The 21,193-nt window shown below is 38.6% G+C and overlaps 1 protein-coding gene across 1 annotated transcript in view; it reads right to left on the reverse strand.

Annotated features, from left to right (window-relative positions):
* Positions 1–2,347: 2,347 nt before the first annotated feature.
* LOC121386569 (omega-amidase NIT2-like) overlaps positions 2,348–21,193 on the reverse strand; it is a 39,745-nt gene continuing 20,899 nt past the window's right edge. Inside the window, exons 7-9 of the mRNA XM_041517517.1 lie at positions 14,000–14,177; positions 10,955–11,010; positions 2,348–4,110 (exon numbers count right to left, since the gene is read on the reverse strand). Of these exons, the coding sequence (XP_041373451.1) occupies positions 4,028–4,110; positions 10,955–11,010; positions 14,000–14,177 (317 nt within the window). The 3' untranslated portion in view covers positions 2,348–4,027. The remainder of the gene's footprint in view (positions 4,111–10,954; positions 11,011–13,999; positions 14,178–21,193) is intronic.

Here is a 21,193-nt window from a genome sequence, read left to right on the forward strand (position 1 = left end):
AACCAAATTATAGCTCTTTACAGATCTTCGGTATGCAAGAAAGTTACATTGTAGAAGTGGCAAACCCTATTTTGTCATTCTGTAACAAAAGTAGATGCCACTAGAGCACATTGATTAATTAATCATCAGCTATTGGATGTCAAACATTTGATAATTCCTACTCGTGGTCATCAGAGAAAACCTACATTTTTCCTAATGCAGCAAAGGATCTTTTATATGCACCTTCTCAGACAGTAAAGCACATACCATGGCCTTTGACCAGTTGTAGTGCACGGGTAGGAACGAGAGAACACCCAATCTCAAACGAATGGATCCACCGAGGTGGTTCGATCCTGCAGCACAAGCACCTCAAGTGAGCACTCAACCCACTAAGCTAAATTGCGCTCCTTTCTGTAACAAAGAAAACAACAAAATCAGTCTTTTACCAACAGTTTATATATTTCTGATTATCAAATCTGACAAGCAGTAACTAAAATTTTACAAAATCAACTCCTCTTGCTTGACATAAATCAACCTCTACTGAGGACATTTGAACCACAGACTATTGCTGTGAGACGTTGCACTGCCACTCCATGCCCATAAGAACATTTGCATTTTTTCCGTACTACATGTATATACACACACACACACACGTTTAAACCAAAACTAACTCATATAATTGTCATTCCCACGGGTCTAGCTACATCGTAGGCTATGATATCACTAAAACACAAACCATGGTGAGATCATTTTTCCTAATGCAGCAAGGAATCTTTTATATGCACTTTTCCACAGACAAGATAGCACATACCACAGTTTAAGAAAACAAAAAGTCAACCTACCCTACAGGTACAGAATTTTTGGGATTATACATCCCTGAAATGGTTCCCTCGAAAAACAAGTCATTCAATCTTTTCTCTTCCATCAGAGCTTCTAGAATATTTATAAAAATCCACTAACCATGGGATCAGTGATTTTCAGTATTTACTAGCCATGATTAAAAATTCACTAGCCTTACTTCAATACAATTTTACTAATAGGAATAATCAGATACATGTATGTCAGCCAAAGAGGAAAGTAGACGTTAAAAGCCCTTACATTTGGTTAGGTGGGTGGAGCAGGATAGTGATATTTACAAAACAGACTTAAATACAGCATTTGACAACTCCCCCCACCTAGTCGTCGGGCATGATGATAGTAGTTATTTACTAGCCCAACAGTGAATATCACTAGCCATAGGGGTGGGGCTAGCATAATCTGGAAGCCATGCTACCATGTATTTGTACCCACCTCCACAGCATGTCATTTCTTCATGTATTAATATACAGAGGAAAAAAAAGGCATTTCATGTTTGTCTCGCTTTGTCTGTGATAATTTTTGAAAACAAGAATTCTGTGGAATTAAATGCCTCGCTTACCACAAACATATCTTATGTTGCCAACAGTAATTCTTTTTGACATGCACTATGTTAATTAAACATCCACCAGTGCAACTACACAGCAAGTTTCATTGATATAGGATTCAGGGCTTCTAGGTTATATGGTAGCTCCACTCCAATGGCTAGTGATATTCAATGTTAGGCTAGTAAAAAAACTACTATTGTCATGCCTGACGGCTAGTGAAAAACATTTCTCAACTGTTGCAGTTTAAGTCACTTATGTCTTATTTTGTAAATATGAATATGAATATCCTGCCCCCACCCCCACTTCCCAATGTTTGTGTTTTTAAGCGACATATCTGATTATTACTATTATTTAGTAAAATTGTATTAACTTAAAAGTGAAGTGAATTATTAATTGTGGCTAGTAAATTTTTACAATCACTGACCCCATGGCTAGTGGATTTTATAATCACTGACCCCATGGCTAGTGGATTTTATAAAAAATCTAGAAGCCCTGCTGAATGCAACTTGTTACTTAAAAGTTACTGTGTGTAAGTAAGAAATAGGGATGTGTTACAAAGCTAAAGCTAAGAGCCAGGACAAATGTAACAACAATAGTATTTTTTTTATCTGCCACTAATAACCGTTATATTAGTAAGTATTTGATGATGAAACGCAATTATACTTCAAGAGTAATTAATGAAGCTAAACACAAATTAAAGTATTTTAATTAATTTTTAAAAAATTAAAATATATACTCTTCAAAAATAGTAGAGGAACTCCAATAACAATTTACAACTGCCAAAATTGTAAGGTATATTAGCTGTGAGGAATGGTTATATGATAATAGTGAATTAATTGGGCAAACATTACAACCGGTAGTTCAGTATTACAGTAGGTTTTATGACCACCAAAGTTCTTGAAGGATGATTGGGGTCAGAAGTGAAATTTGAAAGTTAAGACGTTTTTTTAATCAGTAAATCGCAAATTCAAACAATAAAAATTACTAAAAACAAAACAATAACAACTGTATGATCAACAGAATGAAAAAGATTGACAGAAATAATGTTCCAGTGTTTAGACCTTCCTGGAAATTGTCAAAATCGGGAATGACACCCCATGCACATGTACGGGGCAATTGCGTGATGCATGTGCAAACTATGGAATGGGTTTGGGTGTGTTGATAAACAGACCTGAACATTCTTTACTAGGATGTCTGTGGTCAAAACGTACGTTCGGTCTAATAGTTGATATTAACATTAATATTTTAGATTCTCCTACTCTTTTTTGAAGAGTATATATATATATATATTGTTTTAATTTCACATGCATTGTGATGAACATCAGAGATGCAACTATAAACCAAGTTCCATCATATCGTATTGTTTGTGAGAATGGAACTCATAGCTAAACTTCAAAATTGGGCTAAATGCAAAAGTTGATGCCATTACCATCACTGCTGTCGCTGTTTATCTCGTCTTTTTATTTCATAAATCAAACATAATATAATCATTTAATATGTAATAAATTTTGATGAAAATACATAGAGGATTCAACACAAGTACTTTTTAATATAGAAAATATCAACCGAGTCCATGTTAATCGGTATTTGTCAAGGCTCTGTTGAGACAAATACTGATTAACTAGACGAGGGTTGATATTTTACATATTAAAAAACACGAGTAGTGAATTCTGTTTATCCTATAACACTTCTAAAATAACATCTTAATCTGATTTTTGGTAAATCACAGTACTATTAAGTCGTCTCCTTCAGTAATATGATGGCATCACAATTAGCACAAATTAGTTTGACGTTTCAACTACATCTTATAACAAGGTTACGCTCAGATATACAGGTCTTGTTGGCTTATAAACAAACAACCCATTCACAGCAACACATTATTACCTAGAGACCTTGCGTACCATTATTAACCGGGTTAACACACTAAATTATCACATGGGTTTATAAGATGGATATCATGGGTAAGTTACAGGACAAATGGTGGTATGCAACCTGAAGTGGTGAAAACTTAATGATGGCATGCAACCTTATTCTGGATCTTCTTAGCTGGCTTAGAGTCCCTTGTATTTAACCCAAGCTATCTTAACCTGAATTGTAGGAGGGGGGAGGGGGGACCACACAGTCTATAAGCCATGTTATGGGGCTACTAGAATATATATAAGGTGGTAGGGGATGTGAGCTTAGCCATAATTTTATACTGGGGGGAGGCACCCCCCAGTCCATAAGCCATGATGTAGGGTAACTAGAATATATACATACGGTGGTAGGGGATGTGAGATTGGGTGTACCATGCACCCCTCTGGTTATGGGTGTACCATGCACCCCTCTGGTTATGGGTGTACCATGCACCCCCTTGTTATGGGTGTACCATGCACCCCTCTGGTTATGGGTGTACCATGCACCCCTCTGGTTACGGGTGTACCATGCACCCCTCTGGTTACGAGATGAGTGTACCATTCACCCCTCTGGTTACGAGATGAGTGTATCATACACCCCTCTGGTTATGAGATGAGTGTACCATACACCCCTCTGGTTATGCCATTGATTTTGTTGTTGATAAAAAACCAAAAACATTACATCATGTGATCCATGCAAATTGCTACAAAATGGGGTTAAGATGTTGACAGAAGTAAAATGCTAGAAAACTAAGATGGACTTGTGTATAAGTCATTACGTTTCTGTCGAGAGACTGGTATGTGCTCTCTCACCTCTGACATGTAGCCCAGATCTGAAAATATAAACACCAATAGTAAAAGTAAAGTTTGTTTTATTTAACGACGCCACTAGAGCACATTGATTTTTTATCTTATCATCGGCTATAGGACGTCAAACATATCATCATTCTGACACTGTTTTTTAGAGGAAACCCGCTGTCGCCACATACATGTGGCCTCAGACTAGAGTTATGCACCCATTTGGTTGTCCAAAATACGGAAATTAATGCGAGAAAATATAGTTTTCTTGTGATGTGATTAATGGCTGGGGAGCTGCTTAGTATACTGGATTGTTACACTGGGTTTGACTGGTAAGAGGATGCAGTTAGTGAATATGTGCACTTGGTTTACACTGAATACTGCATAATGTCCCCCAGAGCACATTGAAGTCATGCAAATTTTTTGTAAAATGCAGAGAAATGGGTGTGATTCTGTCCCTTGGCCCACGTGTGTTTATTTACACTGATATAACGCGGAAAAGAGCTGGACAACAGATGTCGTCCTTTCAATGTGTGAACAGTGTTCAATGGGCCCAGGCAGGTAATTTTTCCCGTGAAATGCTAATGGCCTGGTGAAATTAATAAAAGTGCTACAGCCACTGGGGCTACATGAGAATACATAGTGAAATTAATTGTGGTCTGAGGCCTGATATAGTAGGATGTTTGACACAGGGTGACACACTTTGATACCTAATTGTGAGGTAACTATGACAGTTACAGCACTCAAAATTTACATGCTAATTGTCCAGATAGGTGGAAATCTGAAACTAATCAGTTTGGGTGATGAATATTTTATTTTGTTTAATTAAATTAAATTTTATTATATTTATATTTTCAAAATTTGTAATTTCACAAATTATGACATGATTCAGCCTGCATTGTACCCCTATCAGGTCATAGGTCATTCTTTTCAATCAGATTGTATCCCTACACCCTATGAGAGCCTCACTTTGAAGGTTAAGGTCAAATAAGTCAATATGGAGGATTTCTTCAGTGATGTTTGACACAGGGTGACACACTTTGATACCTAATTGTGAGGTAACTATAACAGTTACAGCACTCAAAATGTACATGATAATTGTGCAGATAGGTGGAAATCTGAAAGTTATCAGTTTGGGTGATGAATAGTTTATTTCTTTAAATTAAATTAAATTTTATTATATTTATATTTTGAAATTTGTAATTTCACAAATTATAACATGATTTGACCTGCATTGTACCCGTATCAGGTCATAGGTCATTCTTTTCAATCAGAATGTATCCCCACACCCTGTGAGAGCCTCACTTTGAGTATTAAGGCTAATTGAATAAGTCAAAAAGGAGGCTTTTTTTCAAAAATACCAGAGGGTAATTTTTTCAAAATGTGATCCTGGGCCAAATGGTGAATATATAATATGGAATGGGCCTCCCAGACCAAATGGATATGGTGCTATTAGTTCAAATCACCAATCACAGACCAGTATCGTACAGTAAATGCTCACAGATTAAGTTTCATGGTCTTTAATAAGGAGATGGACATAGATGGCAGTGACATCAGTCACCTGTGCCATAACCGTCTTTGTATGTTTAAAGATCACTTATCTGCTGAGCCACATGCAATTAACAGCTCGCTCATACAATGTGTGAACAGGGATGTCTGTCAGGGACATGGATAATACCCTCCCTGCCTCTTGCATCTCAGAATGCATAACATATAAGAATGTAAAACAATAACAAAGTTTAATTTAAAGAAATATTTTATGTCATAAAATCAAATATAAATATCACATATAAATATCACATGATACATTTATTCAAAAGCATACATTTATTCACATTACTATTTTTTATTGTTTAAAGTCAATCTTCAATGTCTAGGGTTCATGTCCACAGCAGAAATGCTATCATGCAAACTGATAGTTCCTATATTATATGTATCACTTGAAAGTTTGTGACAAAAATTACTTTGAGTAACTGTGGTCACAAGAGTTGTCTGTTCTTTGACTGTCAATATCTAATAATCCTTTCTTGTAGTCAGCTTGTTGATCTCTGTGCAAATGTTTATATCGTAAGTGATCTCTAATTTTACTTCCTTGCTGGACTAAGTGCCTTTTAACCACCTGTGGATTGTTTGGATATCTTTTTTGATAGTCAGACTCTTTGTCCATCTGACGCAGTGAAAGCCTCACCCGAGCTGACAGTTCGATGCCACAGTACTTGCACTTTTCTATCATCGATGTTCCCGGGGCGTTGTTCAGCCTGTGGATGGTGGATGCAGCTCTCCCAGTCATCGTTCGTGAATAGTTCACATTCTTAGGTAAGGAAACACTGAGAGAACGGTTCGCAGCCTCACATTTCTGTGTGTCTGTATACAGTTTCATTTGCTCTACAGCTGAAATACTTAGTTTAATCTTCAGCAGTTCCAGTACTAACGTTTTGTCATTTTCATTCATATTCAGCTCTGTGATTCTGTGTGTACCCAGGAACATGGATCGGTGCCACCAGTTGTTCGTTATTCCTCCACTGCAGACGACCGAGTACCGCGAACACTTTGAACAGTCACCACCATAGCACGAAAGTGTCGATTGCATGACCTTTGGTAAGTTTCGTTTCAGTACACCAATATTACCAGTGTGTAGTTTCATCAGTTCTTTAAGAATTAAACTGCACCTTGCTTTCATATCCTGGCTGAATACCTTCTGTGCTTCACGCTTTTGTTCACGGGTGGACCCAGTAAACATGTCGGGACTGAAGTTAGCTTTGTAACACTTACGAAACTGACTCTGACCTAAGTGGGTTGGATCAGCTAGCCGCTGCACTTTCCACATTGGATGTAGAAGTTTCAAAGCACTATCAACTCCAGCAGATGATCTGGAATCTCCATCTGTTGTGACGTATTTTATGAGAATACTTTGTAGAGCCAAGTCTGTTCCGATATCTTTTCCCATCTCGTATTCCGACAGCGGAGCAAATGGCGGCAAGTTTGCTGTGCAGTCAGGATGACCACCGGGACACGTCACATGAATACCTTTGTTTCTTAACCAGGCTCCGGTCCAACAAAGTTTATTCTGGAAGCAGGCACTTACAATGAATTTTCTTTCAGTCATTGTTTCACACGCAAGTCCTATAGCTTGTGATGCATTCTGGCCCGGTTTCTTCCGACTTGTTATTTGTCGTGGAGTTGTATCTCCCATCCATGGCTATGTTAATTTCATCATGTTCATTTCCACGTTTCATGTTAATGTCTTTCAGTAGCTCAACTTTTTGTGCCATATCTTTTTCATTTAGATCTGTTACAGCCGTTGATACCTTGTATGATGTTCTCTGCATGCTGCTCCGACACGGTGGTGGAATGTCCATGCCTGCCAATAGCACTCTCGCTAACGTATTGCCGACGGGAGTATCTTGGAGACCGATAGCAAGACCCACATTAGTTTTTGCTGCATTTGGGCCAGGCTTATTTGTCTTCACCTCATTGTACAATTTGCTTTCAGGAGCAGTGAAGTCACAATTCACACAGTGTAATGTGACTTTCCAACAAAGACCCCACTTAACCTCTTTTAATATTTGCATTTCAGGCTCGTCGCACTCAGGGGAAGCTGTTGAGTGGTATCTGAAAGCTGCATTCCATGCATCTACCATTCTGTCATTGTCCATTATTCTCATGCCTTGTTTGTCTTTACACCGTTGTTCTTCTTTCATTTCAGACGCAGTACATGTACTCGTAATGGGACGTAGCAGGCGGACTGGCTGTGACGCACATTCGCAATCTGGAGTGGATATGGTGGCTGAAGTGGAACTCGACTTCATGACCAAGGCAAACTCGTCTATATTCATCCGGACTACTGGTCGCAACTTCTCAGTGTGAGATTCTGGACTTGCATGTTCATGCAGCAGAGTTGCACCCTTATTCCAAGGTGCATGTCCCTTCTTGAACTGTGTCTTTCATCTTGTATTGCCTTCCATGGATGTGACTCGTAGTGTATAAAACAGTGAAATACTTATTGTGGTATGCATGTCCACCCTTATATATATATCAGTTCATGTGTGATGTCACTTTCAGTTCTGATGCATTAAAACATTTCAATGCAGTGGCAGTTGACAGCTTTTTTTTGTTCACTGTGTATTCGGTACTGCATCTTTGCAGGCTGGTGCCGTCCTCTGCATTCAGGTGTGACCTGTTACGGTGTGCAGACACCTTGCTAATTACCCTCACCAGAATGACACTCGAGCAGTCCTAATTTGTAATTGGCATATGTTGACTGTGCAGTATCCAAAATTTTACAGTTTTAAAGATTAATTTTTTTTTTAAAAGAGAACTTTGTGGGAATTTTTTTTTTGAAAATGTATCAATTTAAATTAAATAGATTTTTTTTTTGAAAAAATCATATTCCTGCCAACTGCTATATTTCAATTGCAGAGAACACAATAAGGAGCAAGTTTCTTTTTGTTGTTCAGAAAAATGTCTGTAACTTTTAAAGTTATTGCATAATTACTAGTCCACTATTGGGAATAATTTGACGCAGATTGCCGCACAGGCAGTCCCCCATTTCACAGGCTCCAATAGCCATATTTGGTATCAAATATTCTTTTTATTGCCTGTATGCAACTTGACATATGTATTTAAATGCCATATGTGAGTTTGAGTGTCATGGTGAAAACAATTTTGGTCTGATAGGCCTCAGACTAGAGTTATCCACCCATTTGGTTGTCCAAAATACGGAAACTAATGCGAGAAAATATAGTTTTCTTGTGATGTGATTAATGGCTGGGGAGCTGCTTAGTATACTGGATTGTTACACTGGGTTTGACAGGTAAGAGGATGCAGTTAGTGAATATGTGCACTTGGTTTACACTGGATACTGCATAATGTCCCCCAGAGCACATTGAAGTCATGCAAAATTTGTGTAAAATGCAGAGAAATGGGTGTGATTCGGTCCCTTGGCCCACTTATGTTTATTTACATTGATACAACGCGGAAAAGAGCTGGACAACAGATGTCGTCCTTTCGAGTGTTCAATGGGCCCAGGCAGGTAATGTTTCCCGTGAAATGCTAATGGCCTGGTGAAATTAATAAAAGTGCTACAGCCACTGGGGCTACATGAGAATACACAGTGAAATTAATTGTGGTCTGAGGCCATGTAGGCTACTCTTTTTATGACAGGCAGCAAGGGATCTTTTATTTGCACTTCCCTCAGGCAGGATAGCACAAACCATGGCCTTTGTTGAACCAGTTATGGATCACTGGTCGGTGCAAGTGGTTTACACCTACCCATTGAGCCTTGCGGAGCACTCACTCAGGGTTTGGAGTCGGTATCTGGATTAAAAATCCCATACCTCGACTGGGATCCGAACCCAGTACCTACCAGCCTGTAGACCGATGGCCTAACCACGGCGCCACCGAGACCGGCCAACACCAATAGAGCACACTGATTAATTAATCATTGGCTATTGGATGTCAAACACTTGATCATTTTGACTCGCAGTCACATCCGAGGACACCAGGGCTAGCTCTGGGTAATTAGCAAATTTCACCAAATTATCTCAAAAATGGAAAACCTAAAGCTATTTCCCAACAAAATATCAATTATCACACAATTGGTTTTCGTCAAATTAAAATAACATTCACCAATGGTTCTTAAAATTTGCAATTGGTGAATTTGGTGAATGGCAGTAATAAACTCTGGATTGTATATTAGTATAAACTGATTTTACGGCTATACAATTTTATATTGTAATTAGTTTCCGGCATACTTCATAATTCACCCGAATCATTTTGTATACCTTCAGCATAATACCAAATGTTTTTTAAAAATTTCAAATCACTGGAATGATTTTGCAAGTAAGGTTTTGATTGGTCGAATGAAAGGTCAACTGGACATGAGCTCCAATGGGGTGCTGTTAGATCCACAGGTAATAGTAATTAACTGGTGTACAAGTAGCTAATTTTAATAAGATTGCTACGTACATTTTCCATTAGCAACACAGTATCTTTTATATACACTTTCCAACAGACAGGACAGCACAGTTATAAAACAGCAACCAGAGAATGGGTTCACCAAGAAGAAGTTCAATCCTTGACCCAAGCCTCTCAAGCAAATGCTCTACTGGTATGACTATACCAAATAAAATCCCACAGGCGACCATGTTAACGTTTGTGTTTAAAAACACTATATGCAATACATCAACCAAACTATGACCCATAAATATCAGTACTACATCCCCTACCTCAAAGTATAAATGGTACCTTTCATGGCTCATTTTCAGTATAATCAGATGTTTTTACAACATCCCTAGTTTCGCATGTAATTTGAGTACTTTTTTTTTACAGGTACCCCATACATGTTCCAAACACAAGGTTACTTAACACAGTGGTACTAGATGAAATAAAATTGCATACATTTTTAGCCCAGATGAAACTAATTTTTTTTTACAACCCACACATTCACATTTATAACCAATCACAGGACTTTATTTGGTTTAGTGCTACCTCAGATCATGTCCCTTTTAAAGGCATATTGTCACAGACCACTGACCTATTTAATGGTCTAACAAAGTATTACCCTGAACAAATATAATTTGATTTGTCCCTAAATGTACTTAATTCTTCATAACCATACTCCATTTATTAATGACATTTTGTAAAAATTATTGAATTATGGCAATGGTCCATAATTCAAAAACTAAAATTGCCGAGCTAGATGACATGGATTTCACTCCATCATGGTTCAGTTAAGGTGATGCGATAGCTAGATTGGGTTTCCAACAATTAACATAATTTTTATTTATTATCTATTTTTAGAGAAATAAGGTCCTTAAATCTGTGACTATACCTTTAAAGGAAAGGAAGAAACAGGGAAAAAGAAATAAAAATACAAACCTATATCTGCATATACAATTGTTTCTTTGTGGTCTGTCGTGGCAATGACCTCACCCCTTTAAAATAAGATTTTAAATTTTGTATTTCAACTTTTGCTTAAAATGTAGACCAGCTTAAAATATATGAAATTTGCGGTCAATGTCTACACGCAAATCGGGATTTTGTTATACACGGGTCATGTTTTATAGTATAGTATTCAGTGTCGAACCTAGTAGGAGTGGGATGGGGCAATGCACCCACCCACACCCAAAACCAAACACCAAAATGTGTCATTCTGCCCCTCCCCCCCCCCCCCCCCCCCCCAATTTAATTTTAGGCCAAGTAAAAACCAGGGACAATGCTTATAAAACATTTAAGAGTCCAGACTTAATCTCTAATGACGCCACACGCATACAAGTTGTATTTTTAAGTTGCACCCCTCCCTGATACTGTAGTCACCTGTTGTAAATGTTGCACCCTCCCTGATACTGTAGTCACCCTTTGTAAATGTTGCACCCTCCCTGAATACTATAGTTACTTTTTGTAACCCATTCCCTGAATAGTGTAGTTGCCCTGTTTAAACACTGTACCGCTTCCTGAAACCTTTGTAAATATTGCACACTCTCCCCAAATACAGTAGATGTCCTTTTAAAAACATTGCCTGCACCCGTCCCCTGTAGCTGTTTTATCTCTTTAAAAACACTGCCTGCACCCGTCCCCTGTAGCTGTTTTATCTCTTTAAAAACACTGCCTGCACCCGTCCCCTGTAGCGGTTTTATCTCTTTAAAAACACTGCCTGCACCCGTCTCCTGTAGCTGTTTCATCTCTTTAAAAACATTGCCTGCACCCGTCCCCTGTAGCTGTTTCATCTCTTTAAAACATTGAGTGCACCCGTCCCCTGTAGCTGTTTCATCTCTTTAAAAACACTGCCTGCACCCGTCCCTTGTAGCTGTTTCATCTCTTTAAAAACATTGCCTGCACCCGTCCCCTGTAGCTGTTTCATCTCTTTAAAAACATTGCCTGCACCCGTCCCCTGTAGCTGTTTCATCTCTTTAAAATCTTTGCCTGCACCCGTCCCCTGTAGCTGTTTAATCTCTTTAAAAACATTGCCTGCACCCGTCCCCTGTAGCTGTTTTATCTCTTTAAAAACACTGCCTGCACCCGTCCCCTGTAGCTGTTTTATCTCTTTAAAAACACTGCCTGCACCCGTCCCCTGTAGCGGTTTTATCTCTTTAAAAACACTGCCTGCACCCGTCTCCTGTAGCTGTTTCATCTCTTTAAAAACATTGCCTGCACCCGTCCCCTGTAGCCGTTTCATCTCTTTAAAAACATTGCCTGCACCCGTCCCCTGTAGCTGTTTCATCTCTTTAAAGCATTGCCTGCACCCGTCCCCTGTAGCTGTTTCATCTCTTTAAAAACACTGCCTGCACCCGTCCCCTGTAGCTGTTTCATCTCTTTAAAGCATTGCCTGCACCCGTCCCCTGTAGCTGTTTCATCTCTTTAAAAACACTGCCTGCACCCGTCCCTTGTAGCTGTTTCATCTCTTTAAAAACATTGCCTGCACCCGTCCCCTGTAGCCGTTTCATCTCTTTAAAAACATTGCCTGCACCCGTCCCCTGTAGCTGTTTCATCTCTTTAAAATCTTTGCCTGCACCCGTCCCCTGTAGCTGTTTAATCTCTTTAAAAACATTGCCTGCACCCGTCCCCTGTAGCCGTTTCATCTCTTTAAAAACAATGCCTGCACCCGTCCCCTGTAGTTGTTTCATCTCTTTAAAACATTGCCTGCACCCATCCCCTGTAGCGGTTTCATCTCTTTAAAATCATTGCCTGCACCCATCCCCTGTAGCTGTTTCATCTCTTTAAAAACAATGCCTGCACCCGTCCCCTGTAGCTGTTTCATCTCTTTAAAGCATTGTCTGCACCCGTCCCCTGTAGCCGTTTCATCTCTTTAAAAACACTGCCTGCACCCGTCCCCTGTAGCTGTTTCATCTCTTTAAAGCATTGCCTGCACCCGTCCCCTGTAGCTGTTTCATCTCTTTAAAGCATTGCCTGCACCCGTCCCCTGTAGCTGTTTCATCTCTTTAAAAACACTGCCTGCACCCGTCCCTTGTAGCTGTTTCATCTCTTTAAAAACATTGCCTGCACCCGTCCCCTGTAGCCGTTTCATCTCTTTAAAAACATTGCCTGCACCCGTCCCCTGTAGCTGTTTCATCTCTTTAAAATCTTTGCCTGCACCCGTCCCCTGTAGCTGTTTAATCTCTTTAAAAACATTGCCTGCACCCGTCCCCTGTAGCCGTTTCATCTCTTTAAAAACAATGCCTGCACCCGTCCCCTGTAGCTGTTTCATCTCTTTAAAACATTGCCTGCACCCATCCCCTGTAGCGGTTTCATCTCTTTAAAATCATTGCCTGCACCCATCCCCTGTAGCTGTTTCATCTCTTTAAAAACAATGCCTGCACCTGTCCCCTGTAGCTGTTTCATCTCTTTAAAGCATTGTCTGCACCCGTCCCCTGTAGCCGTTTCATCTCTTTAAAAACACTGCCTGCACCCGTCCCCTGTAGCTGTTTCATCTCTTTAAAGCATTGCCTGCACCCGTCCCCTGTAGCTGTTTCATCTCTTTAAAAACACTGCCTGCACCCGTCCCCTGTAGCTGTTTCATCTCTTTAAAGCATTGCCTGCACCCGTCCCCTGTAGCTGTTTCATCTCTTTAAAGCATTGCCTGCACCCGTCCCCTGTAGCTGTTTCATCTCTTTAAAGCATTGCCTGCACCCGTCCCCTGTAGCTGTTTCATCTCTTTAAAACAATGCCTGCACCCGTCCCCTGTAGCTGTTTCATCTCTTTAAAAACATTGCCTGCACCCGTCCCCTGTAGCTGTTTCATCTCTTTAAAATCATTGCCTGCACCCGTCCCCTGTAGCTGTTTCATCTCTTTAAAGCATTGCCTGCACCCATCCCCTGTAGTGGTTTCATCTCTTTAAAAACATTGCCTGCACCATCCCCTGTAGCTGTTTCATCTCTTTAAAAACACTGCCTGCACCCGTCCCCTGTAGCTGTTTCATCTCTTTACCATGGATTAACGACCGTGCTGTGACCCCAGACTACGTAAGAGGCTGTATCATCACGTGCCGGTGACACTGTGGCGACGTATAGCTGGTTGTCGAGGGCGCGACTTCGCTGTAGCAACTCCCAGTGGGCGGGGCCCGTCGTCATATTGAAGGCACCAGGAAAGATTAATAGACTACAGCCTGTAATGAAAAAAAGTTAAAAGTTAGTTATGTTTAATGACAGCACACTGATATATTAATCATTGGCTATTGGATTTGGTAATTCTGACAGAAAGAAAACCCGCTATATTTTTCCATTAGTAGCAAGGGATCTTTTATATGCATCATCCCACAGACAGGAAAGCACATACCACAATCTGAGAATGAGAAAAAAACCAATCAGTGATTTGGATCCACTGAGGTGGCTCGATCCTGCGACACAAGCATGTCTGTTGTAATAAATTAATTTAACAGTGGTATATACTACCTCATTCAGTGACCTGAAAACAAACCCCAACTATGATTTACTCATGCTAATTTTCCAAATCCCATCAGACTTTGTGACCCTGGCAAAATCTCCCAGATAAATCAGTGATGAGTACATGTAAGTAGTTGAATATTACCGTGAATCATCCAGTCTGCTTCAGAGAAACAAAAACCATAATTAAGAGAAAGTTCCGATGCACCCACACTACAACCAAGGATCCAATCTATCATCTGGAGAGATACCAAGAGACAACCATTTTCAGGATAAGAACCAGCCATCTCAGATCCCATATGCAGGGGTGGAAAAATACCATTGCCCGACTCCCGTGTACAGTAATATTTCATAGTCGGGCAACAAATATTGGTAAGCCAGCTTGCCCACGGGCAAGTAAGGAATATTTTTATTATTATTTTTTTTTTTTTTCAATACTTACCTTAAGCTAGGGAAAGTTCTGTGGCTCACCTGTATTTATGTCTTAAAATACTTTTAACCAGTAAAGTGAATAACTTACTCAACAAAATAAGGTACGATCGATAACGGGTTTTAATTAGTTACGTGCAACCACCTATCAGTAGTGTTAGAGTAGTCTCCCTTGTGGAAATTTATTTTTATCGTGGCATAGAAACCCATAACAAGTTTTTTGGCAGCCGGCGGCAAATCGACTTAAAAAAGAAAAGGGACCTTGGTAAATGAGACAATATTAGCGAAGAATAAAAAATATAATGACGATAAGCAGGAACGTAAATTCGTACCAAGTGGAAGGAACAGTTTCCGTGGGTTACGATCACGAGACTAACGTCATGACATGTTCTGTTTGCTGACAATGCTGTAAATTCCTGAGTGTTAATGCAAAAAATCTGCAAATTAATTGAGCTGATGTTCGTAATGAGCCCATGCACAGCTATATGTGAGAAAATGTTCTCCATTATGAACTTAGTCAAGACGAACCACAGGACTGTTCTAAACCAAGAGACACTTGAAAACACTGACAGTCATGACACATAGAACCAAGACATTGAGAGATTTCTGCCCTAGAGCTGCTGTACGGGAGTGGATTCAAAGTGCCCAGGGTACACGCCATATCCTGTCTTTAAACTCTGATACGGCTGAAGGTGGACCAGAAATTTTAACAAAACCAGTGGATTAAAGTAAACAAATAAAGATCATGCAAATCAGAAAGGTTTCTATGTATATATATATATATGTTATTCATTTAAAAAATTCAACATTCATCACATAAAAATATGGACAAGTATTCTACAAATCAGGGCAAGTACATTTATAAAATAATTTTCCACCCCTGATATGTACCGCCTGAAACTGGCAGACACTGATGAATGTCCATGTCAAACAGGACCACAGTCCCCAGAGCATATCCTGCAATTCTGCCCCCTCTACGATGAAGCCAGGATAAACCACTGGCCGAATGGAGCAACACTGGCTGTCAAGCTTTGGTGTTCCAAACAAGACTTGACAGAGGCAGCGTTTTTTATCAAAACAACCGGACTCCAAATCTAAAGCATGATCAACTATAGCTGAACGCAGAAGAAGAAGAATATTAACGTGAACATAGTAGCACAGTTTTTGTGTAGGGGTAGAATGAAGTTCTGTGGTTAAGCGTTCACCGGATGCACGGTCCGTCTAGGATCGATCCCCATTGGTGAACCCATTGGGCTATTTCTTGTTTCAGCCAGTGCTCCACAACTGGTGTAAGAAAGGCTGAGGTACGTACATACGTACATGTACTATCCTGCTGCATATAAAAAATTCTTTGCTGCTAATTGGAAAGTTAAAGTTTGACCAGTTGTGGTTCACTGCTTGGAAAGAGAAAAAAAACCTATCAGCTGAATGGACCCATCGAGGTGGTTCGATCTTGCAATGCAAGCACCTCAAGCAAGTACGCAACCGACTGAGCTAAATCCCGCCCCATAATTGGAAAGAGTAGCTAGCCCAGGTGCCTGTACAGGTACAACAAGGCCACGTGCCTGTACAGGTACAAGCCCACGTGCCTGTACAGGTACAACAAGCCCACGTGCCTGTACAGGTACAACAAGGCCCCATGCATTACTGTCGGTTTCCTATCAACCACATTCATATTGTGATCGGTTTTAGTTTTTTGAGAACAACCAGTGGTATTTGCAATGCACATCTACAATCAAAATAATGTATGTATATAAATTTAGCGATTTGAGGTTGGGTGTAAATGGGAGTTTTAAAACACCAACAGTGCATATTGATTCTCTAATCATAGGCTACTGGATGTCAAATATTTGGTTATTGTGTCTTAACATATATAGTCAGATAAAACCTACATGTACTATACTTTACCATTAGCAAAAAAGGGACTTTAATAATGTTCTTTCCCAACTTTGCTTGAATGCCATTAAGTCAGACAACATAATTTTTTCGATGTGTAATGTTTTTGTATAGTTAGCATTAAAATTAGTTAAAATAATTGTCTCCTCCAACTGAATCATAATCAGAGTAAACATATATTTCTGCTGACATGTGTTAACAGCGATGACAGCCACTTGGAGCCTATGATTGACGTAAAATCAGTGTTTTCCTGTGAAATTCAATGTGCTCTAGTGGTGTCTTTAAACAAAACAAACTTTAACTTATCCATTAGTCCCCCTCCACCCCCCAATTAAAACAACACAATTTTACCATAATATATATCTTAAAACAATTCCTAACAGCAGATCTATTACCAATCTTGGGTAATTTATAATAAATACTGTTAAGATATTTTATTATTCCTTTATTGTTTGTATTTGTACAGAATGGATTTTATTTTGAACAAATTCTAAAATATTTACATGCACCTTCTGTTTATTGTATACTATTAACCTTAATGGCATTTGTGTTTACTATGGTAATTAAACAGGTACTACATGGATTGGTTTGGGTTTTTTCCCCCGTTTCAGTATATCGTCACCAAGAGAGTCCCACACTTATTCTGTTAACATTTGCAAGGAAGCCCCACACCAAAAGAACAAAAGTAAATTTGGACATTCATGGGTAAGACTTGTTTTATGCTCCTCTACTATCGCATTATGTTCAAGTGTTTGTGATCTTTGACCAGCCCTTTGATATTCTTAAAATTTTCCACTTAATGGTTTCTGCCAGAGGGTACCGAGGGTAAAATTATGTACCCTAAAACCTTGGAAATTAATGGATATATTTTTTAAATGTTTAGATAAATGATAGTAAAAGAACTGCTGTTTACAATTGGTCATGTGTTTGAAATGTAATGTCCTAACCCTGATTTCAAAACATTTCAAACCCATAACCATTTAGATGAGGCGCTTAATCTGTTTTGTTTTTATAACCTACCCTAAATATGATTTTCTTTTGGAGACAGTAGTTTTGTTTTTCCTCATTATTTTATACCCAAAACCATAGGCATTTTTCTTCTTCCGCATGTCATGTTATATGTAGCTTTGTCAAACTTTCTAATAAAAATCAAATAACATCGTCAAAGTTAAATACATTGTTTACTAATTTTCTTAATGTACTGCTATACTTTTAATTTTATAATTTGGTTAGTCACACTGATTTTGTTTCCCGTTAAAAAAATGTTTTCCTGAAATTAAATTAAACTTTAAATTAATACAACAATATGTAATTAAGTTACAGACAATATACTTATTTAAATGGATGTGAAATACTTAACATGGTTTTTTTTATATTTCAGCAACTGAAGCAATGGTTGTGGAGTCATTGATTAGATGTCAAAAATGAGATTCTGAAGACAAACTATTAAACAAATTACATTGCATCTTGATACTGAGAACAGAATGATAGAAATAATAGAACAGTTTCAACTGACATATGAAAGAAAAACTGGGGCAGGGGGTGAAATTGCTGCTGAAAATGAAACACTTTCAACAATTTCATTTAATACAATATTTATTGTTTTTTGTGTTTGACATATTGCTACTAAAGAGTAATTCAGACTTGCAAGACTTGGGATTCAGTTTGACACTACCCATCAAATGATAATCTTTAATTGCTCAATTGACTGTACAAGTTTCGAGGATTTGAATAAATATATTTACCGATACGAGACTGCATGGCAATTAATATGTAAAGACCCTCTCTTTGAGAGAAAAAAGAAAATGTTAGGAAGTATTCTCATAATAAATACTAAACAAAGTGTGCGAACAGCAATCTGTGGTTTAGTTTCATGTTATGTGTTTTTTTTTACATACAATTTTTTAATAAAATTTTTATTTTGTATAATTATTATTTTCTGTAGGGATATAATAGTCTTATAATATTTAGTACTATTTCTTATCTGCATATGCCTCTAGAACAGATAAATCTTTGTGAGTACATTCTGTGCTGACAGTAGAATAACTAATGGGGGGGGGGGGGGAGTGGTAAGACTGGGTTGTAGGGGTCAGAAGCTTGAACTTCGATTCTCAATTCTCAATATTTTACAGGCTGTCCAGCGATCCTACTTTTTCGTACTTTTTGGTCTTTGTCCTATTTTTCCTACTTTTTCTTCAAAATACCCAGTTTTACTTACTTTTTTGTTTGACAATGCCATTAATTGCTGTTAAAGTGTGCATATTCCTTGTGTTATTATAGAAGTCAACAGTTATGGGAATTATTTTTATTTCTCTTGGCAACAAGATATATCTCCCAATTTGTGGCGCCATACAATCTATACATATTAAGATTACCCACCCTCAAAGCCAACATATTTTCCAAAGATTAACATGATCATAATGTACAATGTGTATGTATGACTTCAGAATCTGTAATACATTATGGAAAACTTAAATTAATCATGTTAACTCTGTTTTACTGTGCATCAGCATATGCATGTAAATATGAATATTGATTAATATAGTGTACAGTACTTTGAAATAACTGTATAACATGACCGTTACAAAAGATTTATATTATTTTTGATAGAACACAAAATACATGTAGAAACTGAGGAACACATAAGAAAGTGTTTTCTCAATATGAGCATGAATAATGTCGCTACATACTGTTTCAGTCCTACGTTTTCCTACTTTTGTCCTACATTTTCTGTATCTTCATTCCTAATTGTGTCCTACTTTTTCTTAAGGGTGTGCTGAACAGCCTGACTATAAAGAGGGGATGGGGCACCCAAATGTAAACAGCCCTAATAGGTTTTGTCAGAATGAAGACGGGGCCAATATGTTATTATGCATAACTGGAGGGCATATCGGGATTCCATTATAAATAGCCGAACAACAACAAAAATTCAGATGAAAAAGAAGAACAAAAAAGAAGAAGAAAGAAACAAGACATTTTAATTTATCAGTCCTGACAAAAAAAGTTAGCATAGGATGTTTTAAATGTTCTTTTGGCTGCATTCGACGTTCGTCACTTCCGTGTTCTTGTGCTTCGATTTACTGAAGTAAAAATGGTTTCATTGATTTAAATCACATTATCATTGTAAATGTACCCGGTAGTGAAATACTTGAATGTCTTCTCTTGTCAGCTTTTTAATTAAACGACAATATTTCTAAATAAATTAAGGCAAAAAATTAATCGGCAGATCGGTTGATTTTGCTATCGACCTATGCGAATTGGCAGCCATTATTGAAAGTTTCTCTAACCTTGCATCACGTGTGACGGGGGGGGGGGGGGGGGAACAAAAAAGCATGGTTAACCCGTCATAGAGAGGGGTCAACTGGCAATGCCGTGGAGTAAATAATTCTGCACAGCACTTTTTTGCCTTAGACTATATTCATGTTTTTTTCAATGGCATGTTGTTGTTTTTTTGCCGTGGACGTTTGCTTAATCGCCCAGTGGTAAAGCGCTCGCTCGATGCGCGGTCGGTTTGGGATCATTCCCCGTCAATGGACCCATTGGGCCATTTCTTGTTCCATCCAGTGCACCACGAATGGTATATCAAAGGCCGTGGTATGTACTACCCTGTCTGCGGGATGGTGCATATAAAAGATACCTTACTGCTAATTGAAAAGAGTAGCCCATGAAGTGGCGACAGCGGGTTTCCTCTCTCAATATCTGTGTGGTCCTTAACCATATGTCTGACGCCATATAACCGTAAATAAAATGTGTTGAATGTGTCATTAAATAAATCATTTCTTTCTTTCTTTCTTGTAGGAATATGGCCTGGGTTTTTTTAAATAGCAGGCTAAAAGAAATATGACCTGCTAAGAAGAAACAATTTACCTGCATGAAACATGTTGAGTGGAGGGTTTGGCATAGATAGAGTGCATACATTTAGGAATTCTGCATTGTGGAAGTAAAATATAACAAAGTATGTTTTGTTTAACGACACCACTAGAGCACATTGATTTATTAATCATTGGCTATTGGTTGTCACACATTTGACAATTCAGACATAGTCTTGGAGAGAAAACCCACTACATTTTTCTATTAGTAGCAAGGGATCTTTTAAATGCACCATCCTACGAACAGAATAGCCCATACATACCACGGCCTTTGATATATCAGTCGTGATGTAACTAGCTGAGATGAGAAATAGCCCAATGGGCCCACCGACTTTGATCAATCCTAGACTGACCACGCATCAAGCGAACACTTTACCACTGGGCTACGTCCTGCCCCTTAAAATATAACTGAATGATGAGCCAATAGCATGGGAGATAACCGTTCATATATATCTGTCTCAAGAAAAATGGCCTGCGATTTTTGGGGTGCTTGTAGCAGATGCATTTTTATTTCACCTGCTGTAGGTGTAAAATGCAGACTGCTT

Source organism: Gigantopelta aegis, chromosome 12 (genome assembly GCF_016097555.1).
Source record: "Gigantopelta aegis isolate Gae_Host chromosome 12, Gae_host_genome, whole genome shotgun sequence".
Taxonomy (NCBI): domain Eukaryota; kingdom Metazoa; phylum Mollusca; class Gastropoda; order Neomphalida; family Peltospiridae; genus Gigantopelta; species Gigantopelta aegis.